The sequence below is a fragment of the Molossus molossus genome, unplaced genomic scaffold (assembly GCF_014108415.1).
Source record: "Molossus molossus isolate mMolMol1 unplaced genomic scaffold, mMolMol1.p scaffold_m16_p_11, whole genome shotgun sequence".
In the NCBI taxonomy this organism is placed as follows: Eukaryota; Metazoa; Chordata; class Mammalia; order Chiroptera; family Molossidae; genus Molossus; species Molossus molossus.
In genome coordinates, this window is record NW_023425346.1 from 18,162,395 (window position 1) to 18,178,450 (window position 16,056).

Consider the following 16,056-nt stretch of genomic DNA (forward strand, 5'->3'; position numbering starts at 1 on the left):
GAGGTCCTGCAGTGTAGAGGCCAGCCCTGTGGCAAAGAAGGACTCAGCTTCCGGGGGCAGTTGTGCCAACAATTGAGAAACCCTGGGTTAAACAGGTTTGTTTCACTTTTCAGGGACTTGTGTTTTTTGTTTTTGTTTAGTGTTTTCAGAATTCTTGGAGTTGCTGTGGTTTCCTATTTTGTTGATAGGAAATTCTGGCAGCTGAATAACCTATGGGCCTTGTGAGTGAAACTGATGAACAAGTGAAGGTCTGGTCTGATCCAGCATCCTCAGTCCTTTGTCCCCTCTCTCTGTTGTCCACCTGCCAGTAATGTGCACACCCAGGAGGCTAAGCCAGAATAAAAGCATCAGACGTTCCTTTCCAACTGTTTTCCCTTCCCCTTGCGCCCTCTAGTGGAGATGGCCACATGTGACGTCGCCGGGGGACTGGGGGGTGGGAGCAGGCAGAGGGCAGGAAGAGGGACTGTTCTGGATACGGAGTCATTAGCCTTAATACAGTATCTGAAAATTTGTTTTGCTGTGGACACCAGATACGGAGCTCTAAACTATGCTCAGTGGACCTTGTATCTGTGGGAGAGGCACATACCCACTCCGGGGGACGGAGGGTTCCCTTCCCTGCCCACACTAAGATGCACGTGTGGCATAATGAATGAAATCTCTGGGCATATTCCTGTTGTGATTTGATCACTTCAAATATAAAAGAACCTGGATCAGCCCTGGCCGGTTTGGCTCAGCGGTTAGAGCGTCGGCCTGCGGTCCAGAGAGACCTGGGTTCGGTTCCCGCTAAGGGCATGTACCTCAGTTGCAGTTTGTCCCCGGCCCTGGTTGGGTCGTGTGGGTGGCAGCCACTCCAGGTGTCCCTTTCACGTCAGTGTTTCTCTCCCCCCCCCCATCTGAACAAAATATCGAAAAATCCTCAGGTGAGGATTAAAAAAAAGAACCTGGATTGTTTAAAACCCTTAACATTAAAAACAGGCCTCCCCACAACACAGGCCATCGCTAATGTATGAGACCAGGTCTGCCAGCAGCTTATGGGGCTTATAATAAAGCCAGGATGAAGACTGAATTAAAAAGAATAAGGCTGCCCTAAGAATACCAAAGGTGTTTTATTTTAGCAGTTATCTTTCAGCTGGTGACTCAAAATAAGACTCGTTTAGCCAGTTCTAAAGAGAACAGGCTGTTTTCACTTAGAATGTGCTTTTCCTGTTTATAGAGAAAAGCTGTAGAGTTCGTCAGAGGACCGAGTCATGGAAGTGGAATAGAAGGGCCCCTGTTCATACCTGTTCTTGGCACCAGCGTCGGCTCCTGGGCTCCTCTGCTCCCTGCAGTGGGAGGAGGGCCCTGTGGTGATTACCGCTCTCAAGGCTGTGGCCAAGCGGGCCCTGTGATTGGTTTCAAGTTGGTGGCACCAGGCCTGTGTGCCCAGGCCGTTCAGGGAAGTGAAAAACCAACCGTGGAGCATCTTCCCAGGAAAATGGACTTACTTCGGAGGACAAGCTGCTTTGCTTGTCTTTCCCTCCTCCTCCTTGCCTTCTCCTTTTAATAACAGAAGACAACCAGATTTTGAGTGAGAATCTTCCCCCCAGACCACCCGTCTTCCTCATATGGTAATTCCGTAAGTGTGTGCTTTTCTTTCTATCATCAGTTGACTCTCTCAGCTCCTCGAGGTGGGTGGGATGCGGCATAGACACAGCTCCTTAAACCCGCCAGACTCTGGTTTCTGTTTTGTGTTTGAAATGAATAAGTCTCTTCCATTTGGAGTTTCGGCAGGTGGCTGATAGGTTTGGTGAAGACCATAGCGTATTAGGAAGCAGAACTGGGGTTTGAGCAGACTTGAGTACTGGTTCGATTCTGGCTCTAACTGGACAACCGAACACTCTCTGGGCCTCAGCATTACCCTTTGTAAATTGAGACTTTATACTTGGTTATTATTTTCCAAAGCAAAATCTAATGTCTTCTAGTCTATATTTTAAAATTTATCATATTTCCTTCCAAAGTTGCTCATTATGCAAGTGAGCTGCTCCAGTGAGATTTGTTAAGATGCTGTGCGGTCATTTCAAAGTTCATTTATATGCCATGTTTCGGTTGCACAGTAGTGTAAACTCAGATTCATCCTGATTGCAAATGTTGATGGCTACTATTTTTTTTTTTTCATTTTAGCCAATTCATTTTTTTGAACATTTATTTTATTTTATTTTTGTTACAGATGTTTCTCCTTTTTTACCCCATTGACACCCTCCTCCGCATCCCCCCTCCCCCATCCCCGGCTTTGTTGTTCATGTCCATTGGTTATGCGTACAAGCATATATGTTCTGTGGTTTATCTCCTCCCTCCCCCCAACACCCTCTCTTCCAAGGGTTGTCAATCTGAACCCTATTTCCACGTCTCGTTCTACCCTATTCCTCAGACTGTTATGTTCATTATATTCTGCAAATAAGTGAGATCATGTGGTATTTTATCTTTTTCTGCTTGGCTTGTTTCGCTTAGGATAATACTTTCCAGATCCCTCCATGTCGTCTCAAAGGATAAGAGATCTTTCTTTCTTACAGCTGCATAGTACTCCATTGTGTACATGTACCACAGCTTTTTTATCCATTCGTCTACTGATGGACACTTGGGCTGTTTCCAGATCTTAGCTATTGTAAATAGTGCTGCTATGAACATGGGGGTACATATATTCTTTCTGATTGGTGTTTCAGGCTTCTTAGGGTATATTCTTAGAAGATCACTGGGTCAAATGGCAATTCAATTTTTAATTTTTTGAGGTAACACCATAGTGTTTTCCATAGTGGCTGCACCAGTCTGCATTCCCACCAGCAGTGCACTAGAGTCCCCTTTTCTCCACACCCTCGCCAACACTTGTTTGATGATTTGTTGATGGCAGCCATTCTGACAGGTGTGAGGTGATACCTCATTGTTGTTTTTGTGTTTTTTATCACCCGAGGATATTTTTCCATTTTTTTGTACAGATAGAGTGGGAGGGAGAGAGAGGAAGGGAGAGAGAGAGAGAAACATTGACGTGAAGGGACACATCGAGTGGCTGCCACCCGCACGACCAACCAGGGCCGGGGACAAACTGCAACCGAGGTACCTGCCCTTAGCGGGAACTGAACCCAGGTCTCTCCGGACCGCAAGCCGACACTCTAACCGCTGAGCCAAACTGGCCAGGGCTCATTGTTGTTTTAATTTGCATCTCTCTGATGATTGGTGATGTTGAGCATTTCTTTTTTTTTTTTTTTTTTTTATCCTCACCTGAGGACATTTTTCTATTTTTTGTTCAGGTAGAGTGGGAGGGGGAGAGAGGAAGAGAGAGAGAAACATCGATGTGAAGGGACACATCGAGTGGCTGCCACCCGCACGACCAACCAGGGCCGGGGACAAACTGCAACCGAGGTACATGCCCTTAGCGGGAACCGAACCCGGGTCTCTCGGGACCGCAGGCCGATGCTCTAACCGCTGAGCCAAACCGGCCAGGGCGAGCATTTCTTCATATATCTCTTGGCCATTTGTATGTCCTGTTTGGAGAGATGTCTATTTAGTTCCTCTGCCCATTTTTTAATTGGGTTCTTTGTCTTCCTTTTGTTGAGTTGTATGAGCACTCTAAATATTTTGGAAATTAACCCCTTATCTGATGTATCATTGGCAGTGATGTTCTCCCATACAGTGGGTAGCCTTTCCATTTTGATGGTTGTGTCTTTTGCTATGCAGAAGCTTTTTAGTTTGATGTAGTCTCATGTGTTCATTTTCTTCTTTGTTTCTGTTGCCTTAGGGGATATATCAGTGAAAATTCTGCTGGATATGATGTCTAAAATTTTGCTGCCAACATTTTCTTCTAGGATTTTCATGGATTCATAGGTTGCATTTAAGTCTTTTATCCATTTTGAGTTTATTTTTGTGTATGGTGTAAGTTGATGGTCTAGTTTCATTTTTTTGCATGTAGCTGTTTAATTTTTTCAACACCATTTATTAAAGAGGCTGTCTTTACTCCACTGTATGCTCTTGCCACCTTTGTCAAATATTAATTGAGCATAATGTCTTGGGTCCATTTCTGGGTTCTCTGTTCTGTTCCACTGGTCTATATGCCTGTTCTTGTGCCAGTACCAGGCTGTTTTGATTACAATAGCTTTGTGGTATAACCTGATATCGGGTATTGTGATCCCTCCTACTTTGTTCTTCTTTTTAAAGATTGCTGTGGCTATTCGGGCTCTTTTTTGGTTCCATATGAACTTTTGAAGTATTTGTTCTGGTTCTGTGAAATATGTCATTGGTATTTTTTTTTCCATCCTCACCCGAGGACATTTTTCTATTTTTTGTTCAGATAGAATAGGTGGGAGGGAGGGAGGGAGGGAGGGAGCGAGCGAGCGAGCCATCAAAGTGAAAGGGACACACTGAGTGGCTGCCACCCACACAACCCAACCAGAGCTGGGGACAAACTGCAACCGAGGAACGTGCCCTTAGTGGGAACAGAACCTAGGTCTCTCTGGACCATAGGTTGACGCTCTAACCGCTGAGCCAAACCGGCCAGGGCTTTGTCGTTGGTATTTTGATGGGGATTGCATTGAATCTATAGATTGCTTTGGGCGATATGGACATTTTAATGATGTTAATTCTTTCAATCCATGAACAAGGTATGTGCTTCCACTTTTTTATATGTTCCTCTATTTCTTTTTTCAATGTCCTGTAGTTTTCTGCGAATAGGTCTTTTACTTCTTTGGTTAAGTTTATTCCTAGGTATCTTTTAACTTTTTTGCCGCAATGGTAAATGGGATTGTTTTTTCAGTTTCTCTTTCTGTGAGTTCATCATTGGTGTATAAGAATGCCGTCGATTTCGTGACGTTAATATTGTATCCTGCTACTTAGCCAAATTCATTTATTAAATCTAGTAGATTTTTGATGGAGTCTTTAGGGTTTTCTATGTATAATATCATGTCATCTGCGAATAATGACCGTGTCACTTCTTTCTTTCCCATTTGGATCCCTTGTATTGTTTCTTGGCTACTGTTTTTTTAAACTGTTCCCAAGCACCCACATTGCTCTTGATGTAAATGGATACAGAGGCTGGAAATGAAGTAGCGAGAAATTGTTTCAAAGTTGAATCGTTAACATTATCTAAAGACTGTTGTTAATTCTTATAATAATGAAGTCAAACAAGTCTCTGAAACTTACAATTTATGACTCGTCTAGCATTTAATCACTCATAGTATTCACTTTTGTCACAATAGTACATGTGTAGATACATGGACTGGAATTTAATAAAACAAGTAAGCAGACAAGACCACAGCCAAGCATTAATTTCCTGATCAAATAACATAGAAATTCAAAGTTCAAGTTACCCATAGATAAGTAGCTAGGGAAGTTTGGTTTCGAATCTCTAGTGTGTAAATTAATACATGTATTCATTGTCACTGGTATCAACATTTGGTATGCAAAACTTTTTTTCCTAACAAATTTTTTAAAAAGAACAAATTTAAGCAAAGGAAAGCAAAAATCTACTTAAAACATTTGTGGAACCTGGAACATCTCTGGGAACCCTTAATTCCTTTGAAACTGTTTGAACCAGTAATGAAGACCACGCACCCCCACTACCCAGCAACTCGAATAATGTCTTTTGTTCTACAACTTGCCCCACTTCAGACGTGTGGAAACTAAGACAGACCGACCTGGACGGCGCGGGGCGTTGGATGGGTGGCATGAGCTGCAGATGAAAGGTTTCCAGCCGTTGGCTGCAGGGATTCTCTCAGCTCCTCCTCTCCACCTACTCGCGGGTCTTCCTTGGATCACCTTGGATAGCAGTGATGAAAGGAGCAGCCTCCATCAAAGGTCCCCCACTGGTTCCCCTCCTGTCCTCTGTCGTGGGCTTCTTTGTTCCCTCAATCACTGCCTCTTCTAGAATTTTTTCTGGAGTTTTTCCCTTTTCCTTTTAATACTTGTCTGCCACCATGACCACTTTAGTCAAGCCCATCTGTTTAAGGGCACAGAGAATTTTCACTGCTATGTGGCAAAATCTAGGGCCAGGACTGCAACAGGTAAGGTACTCGCAGTCTCAGACAGCCGGGTGCTCTGTGGTTCACACCTGAATGAGGCCTCGGTGGTCACTGCTTATCTGTGCCTATCTCATTTCCACCCTCCAGTCCTTTCATCTAGCAGACATTTAATTACCATCCACTGTGTGCAAGGCATGGCCACTCTGGGCACTTCCTGTCTTTGGGGAGTTTACAGACCTCGTAGGAGAGATGAAGGTAAGAGGCTGTCTGGAGCAGACCGCTCTGCATGCGCAGAGGGTGAGCTCTCCTCTGCCTGGGGAGCCTGACGCAGGGGGTGGAGTCCGGTGGGGCAGGGTGGGGTTTCCCAGAGGAGCCTTGGATTTCATGCCTGTCATTGCACTAGATGAGGAGAGGAAGACACGAAGTAGGAGTTCAGGTGGGGCAGAAGAGGTGCTAAGTTAGACCAGTACTGTCCCGTGTGAATGTGGGACCAGCGAGCAGTGAGATTGTCCTGTGGGGCTGTCGGCAAAGATCGGATCAGCGTGGTTGGGGTTGGCGTTCCTCCTGAAGGAACAGGCATGTCCCACTTCATTCAGCCTCTGAAGGGACAGGTTCTGATGTAAGAAGTGGGGCATTGGATGGGCACCTGAAGGAACTGCTTCATCAGGCTGGCTTTCCCTCTCTTGGAACCGGGCTCTTTCTCAGGGTGTCTTCAGATGGTTTGAGCAATTGGCATCAAGGCCGGCCAGGAACCATCTGATGGGTGGCCTGGGAGGTTGCTCCAGAGCTTGTAAGAGCAGCCATGTCTGTTGCGCCGGTGGCAGATTTCTCTGTGTAAGTTCCTTCTGTTGCTAGGCCTGTGCTCGGCCGTTAGTGATGGTGTAGCCTGGTTCTGGCTGTGCCGTGGGAACGAGGGAAGGGGCGGGTCCTCGCTGGGGCCAGGAGACTTCTCTGCCCACCTCCAACTTCAGCTCCTCCTTTGGAAGTGAGCTGATGCCATACAGTTCTCCCATTTAAAGTGTGTAAATTCAATAACTTTTAACATACCCACAGAATTGTGCACCCATCACCACAAATTGTAGAACATTTGCTTTACCCCCAAGATAAATTCCCCAGGCCCGAGTGGTCACCTCCCAGCAGTCTATCTGCTCAGGTCCTAAGCTGCTGCTCTCGTACTCGCTGTCTCTATAGGTTTGCCTGTTGCAGACGTTCCATATACATGGTCAGCGTGGTCTTCTGCGACTTCCTCTTTTCACTGAGCATGTTTTCAGGGGTCATCCGAGCTGTGGCAGGTGTCAGCGCTTCATTCCCTTTTGTTGACAACATCCCATTGTATGACTGTATCACATTTTGCTTTCCCATTCGCTCGTTGATGGACATTTGGGTCGTTTCATTTTTTGGTCTATTATGAATAGCGCTGCCATGAACACTAGTGCACAGATTTCCGTGTGGACATATGTTTTCATTTCTCTTGGGAGAATTCCTCAGAGCAGGGTTGTCTGGGTAATACGGTAACCGGGGTTTAACCGCTTGGGGACCTGCTGAACTCCTCTCCACACCTGCTGCGCCCAGCACACCCATCTGGCACTCTGTAGGGCCTCAGCTTGTCTGCGTCCTCGCCAGCACCTGTTATTCTGTGTCCGCCTTCATTACAGCCGTGCTAACGAGTGAGAATTGGCGTAGCACTGTGGTGGTGATTTGCCTCTCCCAGTGGCTGTTGATGTTGTGCAGCCATTCAGGTGCCTTTATTTTTTGGATAAAGAGAACAGGCACGTTTTCTTGCCCAAGATCTCTGACCGTGTTTGGAAGGGTGGGAGCCAGTGGGAAAGGTGTTGCGTGAACGGAGGGGGAAGAGGTGAATGCTGCCCTCAGGAGGCACAGGAGCAGAGGGGGTGCAGGTCAGGGTGGTCGGTGGCAGCGACTGATCGCGAAGCTTAACTCATTGCAAACTTGGTGCAGACTTCTTGTGGGAGGAGAACAGATGAAGCCGTGGCCCTGGGCTGTCATCGCCTTGGTCGGCAGCAAGGCCGTCTGCGACATCCCGTCTAGTCCTCTCTGTGCCTGTCGGGTGCTCGTGGCTGGAGGCTCCAGCCGCTGGAAGGTCGGAGGCAGGCAGGGCTTGGCCTGGCAGACCACTTTTTAGTCACTGTTGTTCTGTGGCCCCTTGATTAATTACTGATGGTGATCATTAGGTGTTTTCATGGCACCGGAACCCTCTGCTGAGGGCTGCCACCTGCTTTACTGTAGAACATGGGGCATCTCTCGAGTAGTGATTTGAAAGTCTTTTAAAATTCCGTCTTTTAAAGAGGAATTGTGTAGATGAGGTCTCTGTGTGTGCTGTTTGTATGCTGACCTAGTTGCTGTTATTTCAAATGACAGATTCCACTGGAGAGAAGAATACTCCCAGCAGCTCTGTAGTCACTTGCGAGCTGGGCCTCCGCAGTCAGACTGGGCTCTACACTCCTTAGCCTTAGGGATTTCACTTCAAATCTGCGTGATTCTGAGCTGCATGATTTAACCGTGACTGCTTTTCTTGACCATCTTTTTGCCCCCTGAATGCACCACCCGCGTGGTCCCAGGGAGCCGGGACCACCCGGGTGGTCCCGGCTCCCTGGGACCACGCGGAGAAGCGAGTCACCTGCTGACGCCCTTGTCCAGTCCTTGGCCCTTGGCCTTCTTTGTTTAAACTCTGCAGCCGTGAGCATTTCCTGCACATTAATCCAGGAAGCAGACTGTGACTTCCTGTCTGAGTGTGGACAGGTAATTCCTGGCAGCACGTGGGTTTCTTGCCACAGCACCAAGCCTGCCTTTCTTGGTATAGTGACTGGTGTGCTTGCGCCGGGAAAACCTCTGCCGTGCTGAGGTGAAATCAGCTGACCAGCGTGGGCTATCAAAAAGAAAGTGCAGCCGTTTCCTGAGGAGCTGGGGCCCGCAGCAGTTAGAGGAATGGCTTCTAGACATCAGCCTTGAGGGCGGGGACCCTGTCACACTCGCCGTTTGGCCCCCAGGGCCTGGGAGTGGGAAGCAGGGCTGGGCACAGGCTTGTCAGAGGGAAGGAGGGAGCGGTGAGGGCGGGCGCTGTGCAGCTGGTCTGCGTTTAGAGGGCGGCATAAAGGGCCCTGGTGCCCAGGTGACTGGCTGTTTCCTTGTGCCCTGTTGCCTGTGTCTCCCTGAGGTGCACAGGGGAGTCCCTTAGAGGATCTCACTGGGTCCCACACAGGAGCTGGTGGAACAGCCAGGGCCAGCAGGCAGTGTTCTAAAGCTGCAGACTCGGAGGGAGCACCGTAGGCTGGAGCCGGGGCGAAAGTGGTCTGATGCAGCTGGGGCCGGGGGATGGGCTAGGTCTGGATTGTTTGCATGCTCCAGGCAAGGCCATCCACGTGGGGGGAGCAGCGCCAGTGAAGGCAGCGCACCCTGAGATGGACGGCCAGGGCTGCAGTGACGGCACACCGGCAGGTGTGCAGGTGTGGATGGCACAGAGGAGCGTCCGTAGGTGGTCACGGAGTGCGCGATGGAGCGCAGGCTGCCTCGTGTTGGCAGTGTGGGGCTTGGCGTGATGATGCAGCCCTCTGCCTGTGTCGGGGGCCTCAGACTTGGGCTGGTGTCTGAATCACCTGGATGACTTGTTGAAGCATGGCCTGCTCTCTCCCTCACCCCTGCCTCAGAGTTTCTGATACAGTAGGTCTGTGTTGGGCCTGAGATTTGCGTCTCACTTTTGCTCCTTTTGCTGCAGAGTTACAGACCCCACTTTAAAAACCACTGGCCTAGAATTTTCTGTTAAGTGCCAATAGTAAACGTTTTAGGCTTTTGAGCTACATAGGATTTCGTTTACCTACTCACTTTCTGCAACCATTTAGCACATACAAACCGTCTCGGCCATAGATAAACAGGCTGGTGCGGGGCAAGGGGTGGCACAGAGAAGGCAGGGTCTGGCTTGCTGTCCCTGTGTGATGTCCTCTGCCGTACAACTGGTTGACCTCTGCCAAGTGCATGTCCCTATGCCTTTGTTTTTTTCTCCTCTAAAACAGACATAGTAATATTAATAGTTTTAACTGTAGGGGACTCTTATAAGAGTTCAGGGAGCTAAGACACAAAAAACAATGTGTGAGACATACCTGGAATTTACTTACTTACTAATAGTGTTAGTAGTGGTATGGCCCACTGCTGATGACTGCTGATAGGCGGGGGAAAGATGGTGAGAGAGGAAGACCAATATGAATTTGCTGCATTGCAGACTCTGAAAGCGAATAGCTCCAAGGTTTCGTTATCATTTCTTCTTAGGCTGCTTAAGAAGCAGAATCCGTTGAGCTGAAATGCACGCACACTCTGAACACTGAATACATCCTGGACTCGTCCCCCACGGCAGACCCTTGCTCAGCCTTTCCCTGGGCACACTTAGAAAATGGTGTCATTGAAAGCTGGCCGGTTCTTGGGCCCAGGACTCCGGCCGAAGGGGTGGATATCAGCCTACCTGTAACGCATCTGCAGTCTATGTTTCAGACCATTTTGTTGCAAAGCCTTGATTTAGGACCTTGGCCCAGCCTGTGTTGATACCACATAGGATCTGGTTGCATTAGTACTGAAACTATACCTTTTTCTTTCTTTCTTTTTGCAAATTAAGTGCAGTTGGCATACAATAGTATATTTGTTTCAGGTGTACAGTGTACGATTAACATTTGTATTCCTTATGACGTGATCGGCAGAGGAAACTGCCTTTTAACCTCATTTTGCCACATGGTGTGAGACAGAGCCACAGACAAGCAGGCTGTTGGCTGTTGTGTGCTCCCCATTTCCTGTGCTGAAGTGTGCCAGTGACAAGTCGGGGCTGCTTTCACTACAGGAGCTAGAGCGGAAAGGCTGCTGGCCCCCCGGGATAGCCTGTCTGCACTGGGAGAGGCCACCTGGTGGCCCAGAGATTCCACTCTTGACACTGCTGATGAAGGGTGACCATGCATAAGTAATATGGGGACTCTCCCCTGTCCTTGTCCGATTACCCCTGGGGGGCCGTCCCCTTTCTGCTCACCTCTCCAGCTGCATGCTCGAATCCTTGCCAGAGCACATAATAATGATATTGTCAGCTCACCTTACAGATGCACAGAAGTGCCCGGTGGTGATATGACTCCACCTCCCCCTGGATTCTGCTGACACTCAGTGAAATATCCTTCCATCTCCTCTCCACCTTGCAAAACAAACTTCCTGTTTTGAACTTGGTCCAGACTGGAGCAGCCCTGCTACACCTGTAAACACACTCGGGCACACGCTTCCTCCTCTGTATTTGTACAGCTAGCCAGATTTCCCCTCTTAGCTTACAGGGCTTGAATCATAACAGAAGATACTGAACCAGAAAACTAAGAAAAAGGAAGTTCCCCTTTTGGAGTGGTGTGAGGGAAGCAGGCTCTGGTGTGCTTTACCGTGCTTTGCCGTGACCGCTGTGCTCACTTTCCCCCCTCACAGCAGAATGGAAGAGAGGAGAGGAAATCGGCTGACGCAGGAGCCGGAGTGAGACGGACGAACCCACCATGAACCTGTGTCTCCCTTCTACGGTTTAAGAGCCAGCGGCGGGTGAAGTTGCCGGAGAGCGATGGCTCTCTTTACTCCATGGAAGTTGTCCTCGCAGAAGCTGGGCTTTTTCCTCGTGACTTTTGGCTTTATTTGGGGGATGATGCTCCTGCATTTTACCATCCAGCAGCGAACTCAGCCCGAGAGCAGCTCCATGCTGCGCGAGCAGATCCTAGACCTCAGCAAGAGGTACATCAAGGCGCTGGCGGAAGAAAACAGGAATGTGGTAGATGGCCCCTACGCTGGTGTCATGACAGCTTACGGTAAGTGCTGTGCTTCTGGGGCTTCTCGACTGAGCGTGGTTTCACCTCGAGAGGACCCCAGAGGCTCTCAGAATTGGTCTTGTCATGGAGTGAGTGTGTCCCTTGCCACTGCCTTCATGGCAGTGAATTGCACACAGCGGGACACTTTTAAAAAGTTAAAGCAGTGTCCTTGGGGAGAGCCTCAGCTTTTGTACACACTGACACTCAGCCCCAGGAGCAGTGGGACAGGGAGTTAGCATTCTGCTGTTTGTATTTGCAGCTAACTCGTCCTCCCTCAACACTGATCTGGATTGCATGATCTCATCTGGGAGTACGATCAGGAAGTGTAGAAAAGTATTCTCATTATCTTTCCCTAAACAAATCTTAATTAGAACTGGTGGATCTGAGCTAAGGAGACTGGGGAGGAATGTTCTGTGGATGCCTGGAAGCGCAGAGCCGGTGTGCGCCCTGCCAGCGTGCAGGACCTCGGAGCGGGTGCTGGCCAACAGCTGGGACCTTCCGCTTCCTCGGAGCTGACTGCCCCTGTCTCCTGCCCTTGTCTCCAAGTGCCCTCGCTTTACACGGAATCTTCTTGTACTGGTTACTTTTTCTGGGAGGTGCTGTAAATCCTTTTTAAAATGAGGTTGAGTAAGAAAAACATATATACACATAGGGAATTTTGCTTATTTTTTTGCTTGGTAAAAATTATGCTTAATATAGAAAAAGTTGGATGCTAAGACCAGCAAAAAAAATAGTAAGAAAAAATAAAGTCACATAATTCTATGCTAGGAAATAACCACATTTAACATTTCAGTGTATATCTTTCTGATTCTATCTATCTATCTATCTATCTATCTATCTATCTATCTATCTATCTATGCACATAAAATATATAGGCAAATATATATAGACACAACGTACTTACAAAAGCACATATACATAAATACAAAGCAAACATTGCAAATGAGGAGCCGTGCCCCAGCTCTGTGGTCACTGAGGATTGGAATGGACTTGATCTGTGGGACGACCTGCTGCTGATCAGTGACAAGTCTAGTCATTGAATGGAGACTTCAGTGCCCTCAGGATCTGAGACCCTGCGGTATAATGTAATTGAGATACAAGAAGGGGGTTGGGTGAGGAGGAGGTTGGTGTTCCATCTCGGGACCCAGTCAAGGGATGTTCCTGGCATATGTGAAGTTCAAATGATGATTCTGAAAATGTACAGAAGCAGGTGGAAGCTTGAGCTCAAACAGGAAATTGTATTAAGTTTTGCATACACACACACACACACACACACACACACACACACTTCTCTTTGAAAGGATCCAGGAAACTTGGTTAGTTTTTAATTTTACATATATGTATATTTTGTTAAGGAGAAAATGATTGCTTTTAATATACAATGGGGACATTCTTTTCTAGCACCTGCTATTTGAATGACCACATGCTATTTGAATGACCACACTGTCTGCTTTTAAACAATTTCTTCAAGATGTGGCAGCTTCTGTAGTCATTGGCTCTTAATATGTCTAAATGAAATGCCACCTTTTTCGATCGGATGGATTAATAAAAGGAACACTCCATTTTGAAGCCTGTGTTGAAAAACAACTAGCTCATTTTTTAGAGGGTGCGTTTTTAAATGACTCATTGACTTCAGTCTTCTGTAATACAGGGTGGGACAAAAGTAGGTTTACAGTTCTTTATGTGGAAAATAATTAAATAGTAATACAAGAATAAACTCTGTTTTGCGTACTCATAACTGTAAACTTACTTTTGTCACACCCCGTATTTCCTAAATATTATAAGCAACCCACCAGAAAAAAATAAAGAAAGCCACTTATCACCATTGGTACCACCAGAGAGTCGTCAGTGCAGGACACGCGAAACAGATGCTGTTTGCAAGTGTCTGGTTCCGTGTCTTCCATGTTGGGAAGGGGCGAGCAGTCCAGTAGTAATTTCCTCCTTCTGTTTATCTCAGTCTGTCCAGTGTTTTCTTTGAAAAGGAAGAAGCACATGAATGGTAAAGAGAGACTTTCAGTTTCTCCAGTTTTGACTTTTTATTTCTTGTGTATCGCTGCAGAGCTCACCAGGCAGGCTTCTGCATTCTGAAGGGCAGTGATCTGATCTTAGCCCTTCAGCCTCACAGAGACGTTGTGTTGTTTAGAAAGTGACCAAGCCCCCAGAATAGTCTGTTAGAACTTCAACCACCTTAGATGCTTATAATCATAGGACTTTGGAGCTCATGGAAACTTCAGAAAATATTTATACTCTCTTCCTCCCTTACAGATGACCCCTTGCAAAGTAATGCTTTTTTCCCCTCAGAACTAACAAAGAAACAGCCACACAGACACCATCAGCAAGTCCTTTTTTTTTTTTTAATCTTCACCTGAGGACATTTTTGCATTTATCTTCAGATAGAGTGGGAGGGAGAGAGGGAGGAAGAGAGAGAGAGAAACATTGATGTGAGAGAGACACATCGACTGGTTGCCCCACACACGACCCCAACTGGGGCTGGAGACAAACTGCAACCGAGGTAGGTGCCCTTAGTGGGAACCGAACCTAGAACTCTCCGGTCCGCGGCCAGCACTCTAACCACTGAACCAAACTGGCCAGGGCACCATCAGCAAGTCTTAATTTATACTGCTGTTTTTCTGTCATCTGATCAACTCGACATGTCAATCAAAAATGGTCTTTGGAGCTGAGTTTCTGGAATTTAATTGGACTGTGCATGCGTGGTTGAGGCATCGGGGTCATCATATGGTGAAGTCATAAGTTAGGGTTTCCTACCTTGGCATCGTCGACGATTTGGGTTGGATAAGTCTTTGTTGTGGGGGGCCGTAGGTGCACTGTGGATGTTTAGCAGCATCTCTGGTGTCTCTACCCACTGGATGCCAGGAGCACCTCCCCAGTTGGGACAATCAAAAATGTCTCCAGATAGAGGGAGCCACAGTGCCCCCTCCCCACCTTGGAGAACCTCTCACTAAGCCTGGAAACAGCAAACTCTGTCTACCAGCAGCTTCTTCTGGAAGTTCTCAAGCAGATAACTGGTTTTTGTTCTTTAAACTGTGACAGCCTTTCTCCCTGGTTCCCAGCTGTGGGCACCAACAGCTGGATTGAACAGGATGGTATGGTGCACATCAGGTCCTGGAAAGTTCAAGAGCCACTCTGGTGGCATTGCTTCCCCTGTAACTCATCATGGGCATGTCAGCAGTTGATGTCAGATGTCACATGGAAATGCAGAGACTGAAAGATGGTTCAGTGGTTTCGCTGGGCTGGTGGAGTGGGGAAGAAGATATATGAGTCATCGGTTTGCAGTTACCCTTTCTCCCACAAATGCAGCCAAACACTGAGCACTGCCTCATGTCTGCTCTGAAAGAGGAGCTGGTCCTGTACGGCTGGGAGCTGTCTCTGGTTTGAATGCATCTAGTTAACAGACAAAGGAAAAAACCCTTCCTTTTCCTATCTCCATATCGGTATGATCAGGGGCTCTTACTATGCTGTAAGTGGGTTTCTATACTGTGGCAGGTGTTTGAAGAACCACAGTAGCCGATTTCGGATGATCACTCATTTATTAGAATCCCTGACTTGGGATCCTAGAGCATCAGGGTTTGGGTCAAATTCAGACCTCCGCCTGTTTGTGCAAATCAGATTTTCTTGAAACACAACTGCTCCCACTTGTTTATAGTAACAATACGATAACTGAGAGCCATGATCAAACCGGTATTTATTTCACGTAACATCCAAAACATGCTGACTCCATCCTAAAGCAGTGACCACGGTTCATTCTAAAAGACTCATCTGATTATGTTTGTCCTTGACTCAATAATACCCCAGGACTTTCATGGTCAACCTTTTTCGTCTCATAGCACACATAAACAAATTACTAAAATTCTACCCACCAAAAAATATATATTTTTTGCTGATCTGACCAAAAAAAAAGGTGTAATTTTGATTCATTCACACTGGACGGCTGTTATTGTGCTGGTGGTTGTCATTTTTTCCCTTTTTTTAAAATCGGACAATCTAAGGGAAAGGAGGTCAGTGCCCTTGACCAAATAGTCAGGTATTGCATGTTTTAAAAATTCCTGCGGTGTCCTGGTTGACAGTGGCTGGCCGGGGGCACGCTCAGCGAACGGGGCCTCCTGTTTGTGTGGGAGTGTCTGGGACACTGGCGTGTGGTCTGAGACTGCTCTGAGCTCCATGGCAGAGCTGAGTGGCTGCCCTGAGACAGGAAAGCTGGCATGTTAATATCTGCTCCTTTGCCAGAAACC

The 16,056-nt window shown here is 47.3% G+C and overlaps 1 protein-coding gene across 3 annotated transcripts in view; it reads left to right on the forward strand.

The window, feature by feature from the left end:
- The window catches only part of MGAT5 (alpha-1,6-mannosylglycoprotein 6-beta-N-acetylglucosaminyltransferase), a 295,024-nt gene that overhangs the window by 82,712 nt on the left and 196,256 nt on the right, over window positions 1-16,056 (forward strand). For all 3 annotated transcript variants that reach the window (XM_036254997.1, XM_036254996.1, XM_036254998.1), the window contains one exon: window positions 11,439-11,806. In XM_036254997.1, the coding sequence (XP_036110890.1) occupies window positions 11,566-11,806 (241 nt within the window). In that variant the 5' untranslated portion in view covers window positions 11,439-11,565. The remainder of the gene's footprint in view (window positions 1-11,438; window positions 11,807-16,056) is intronic.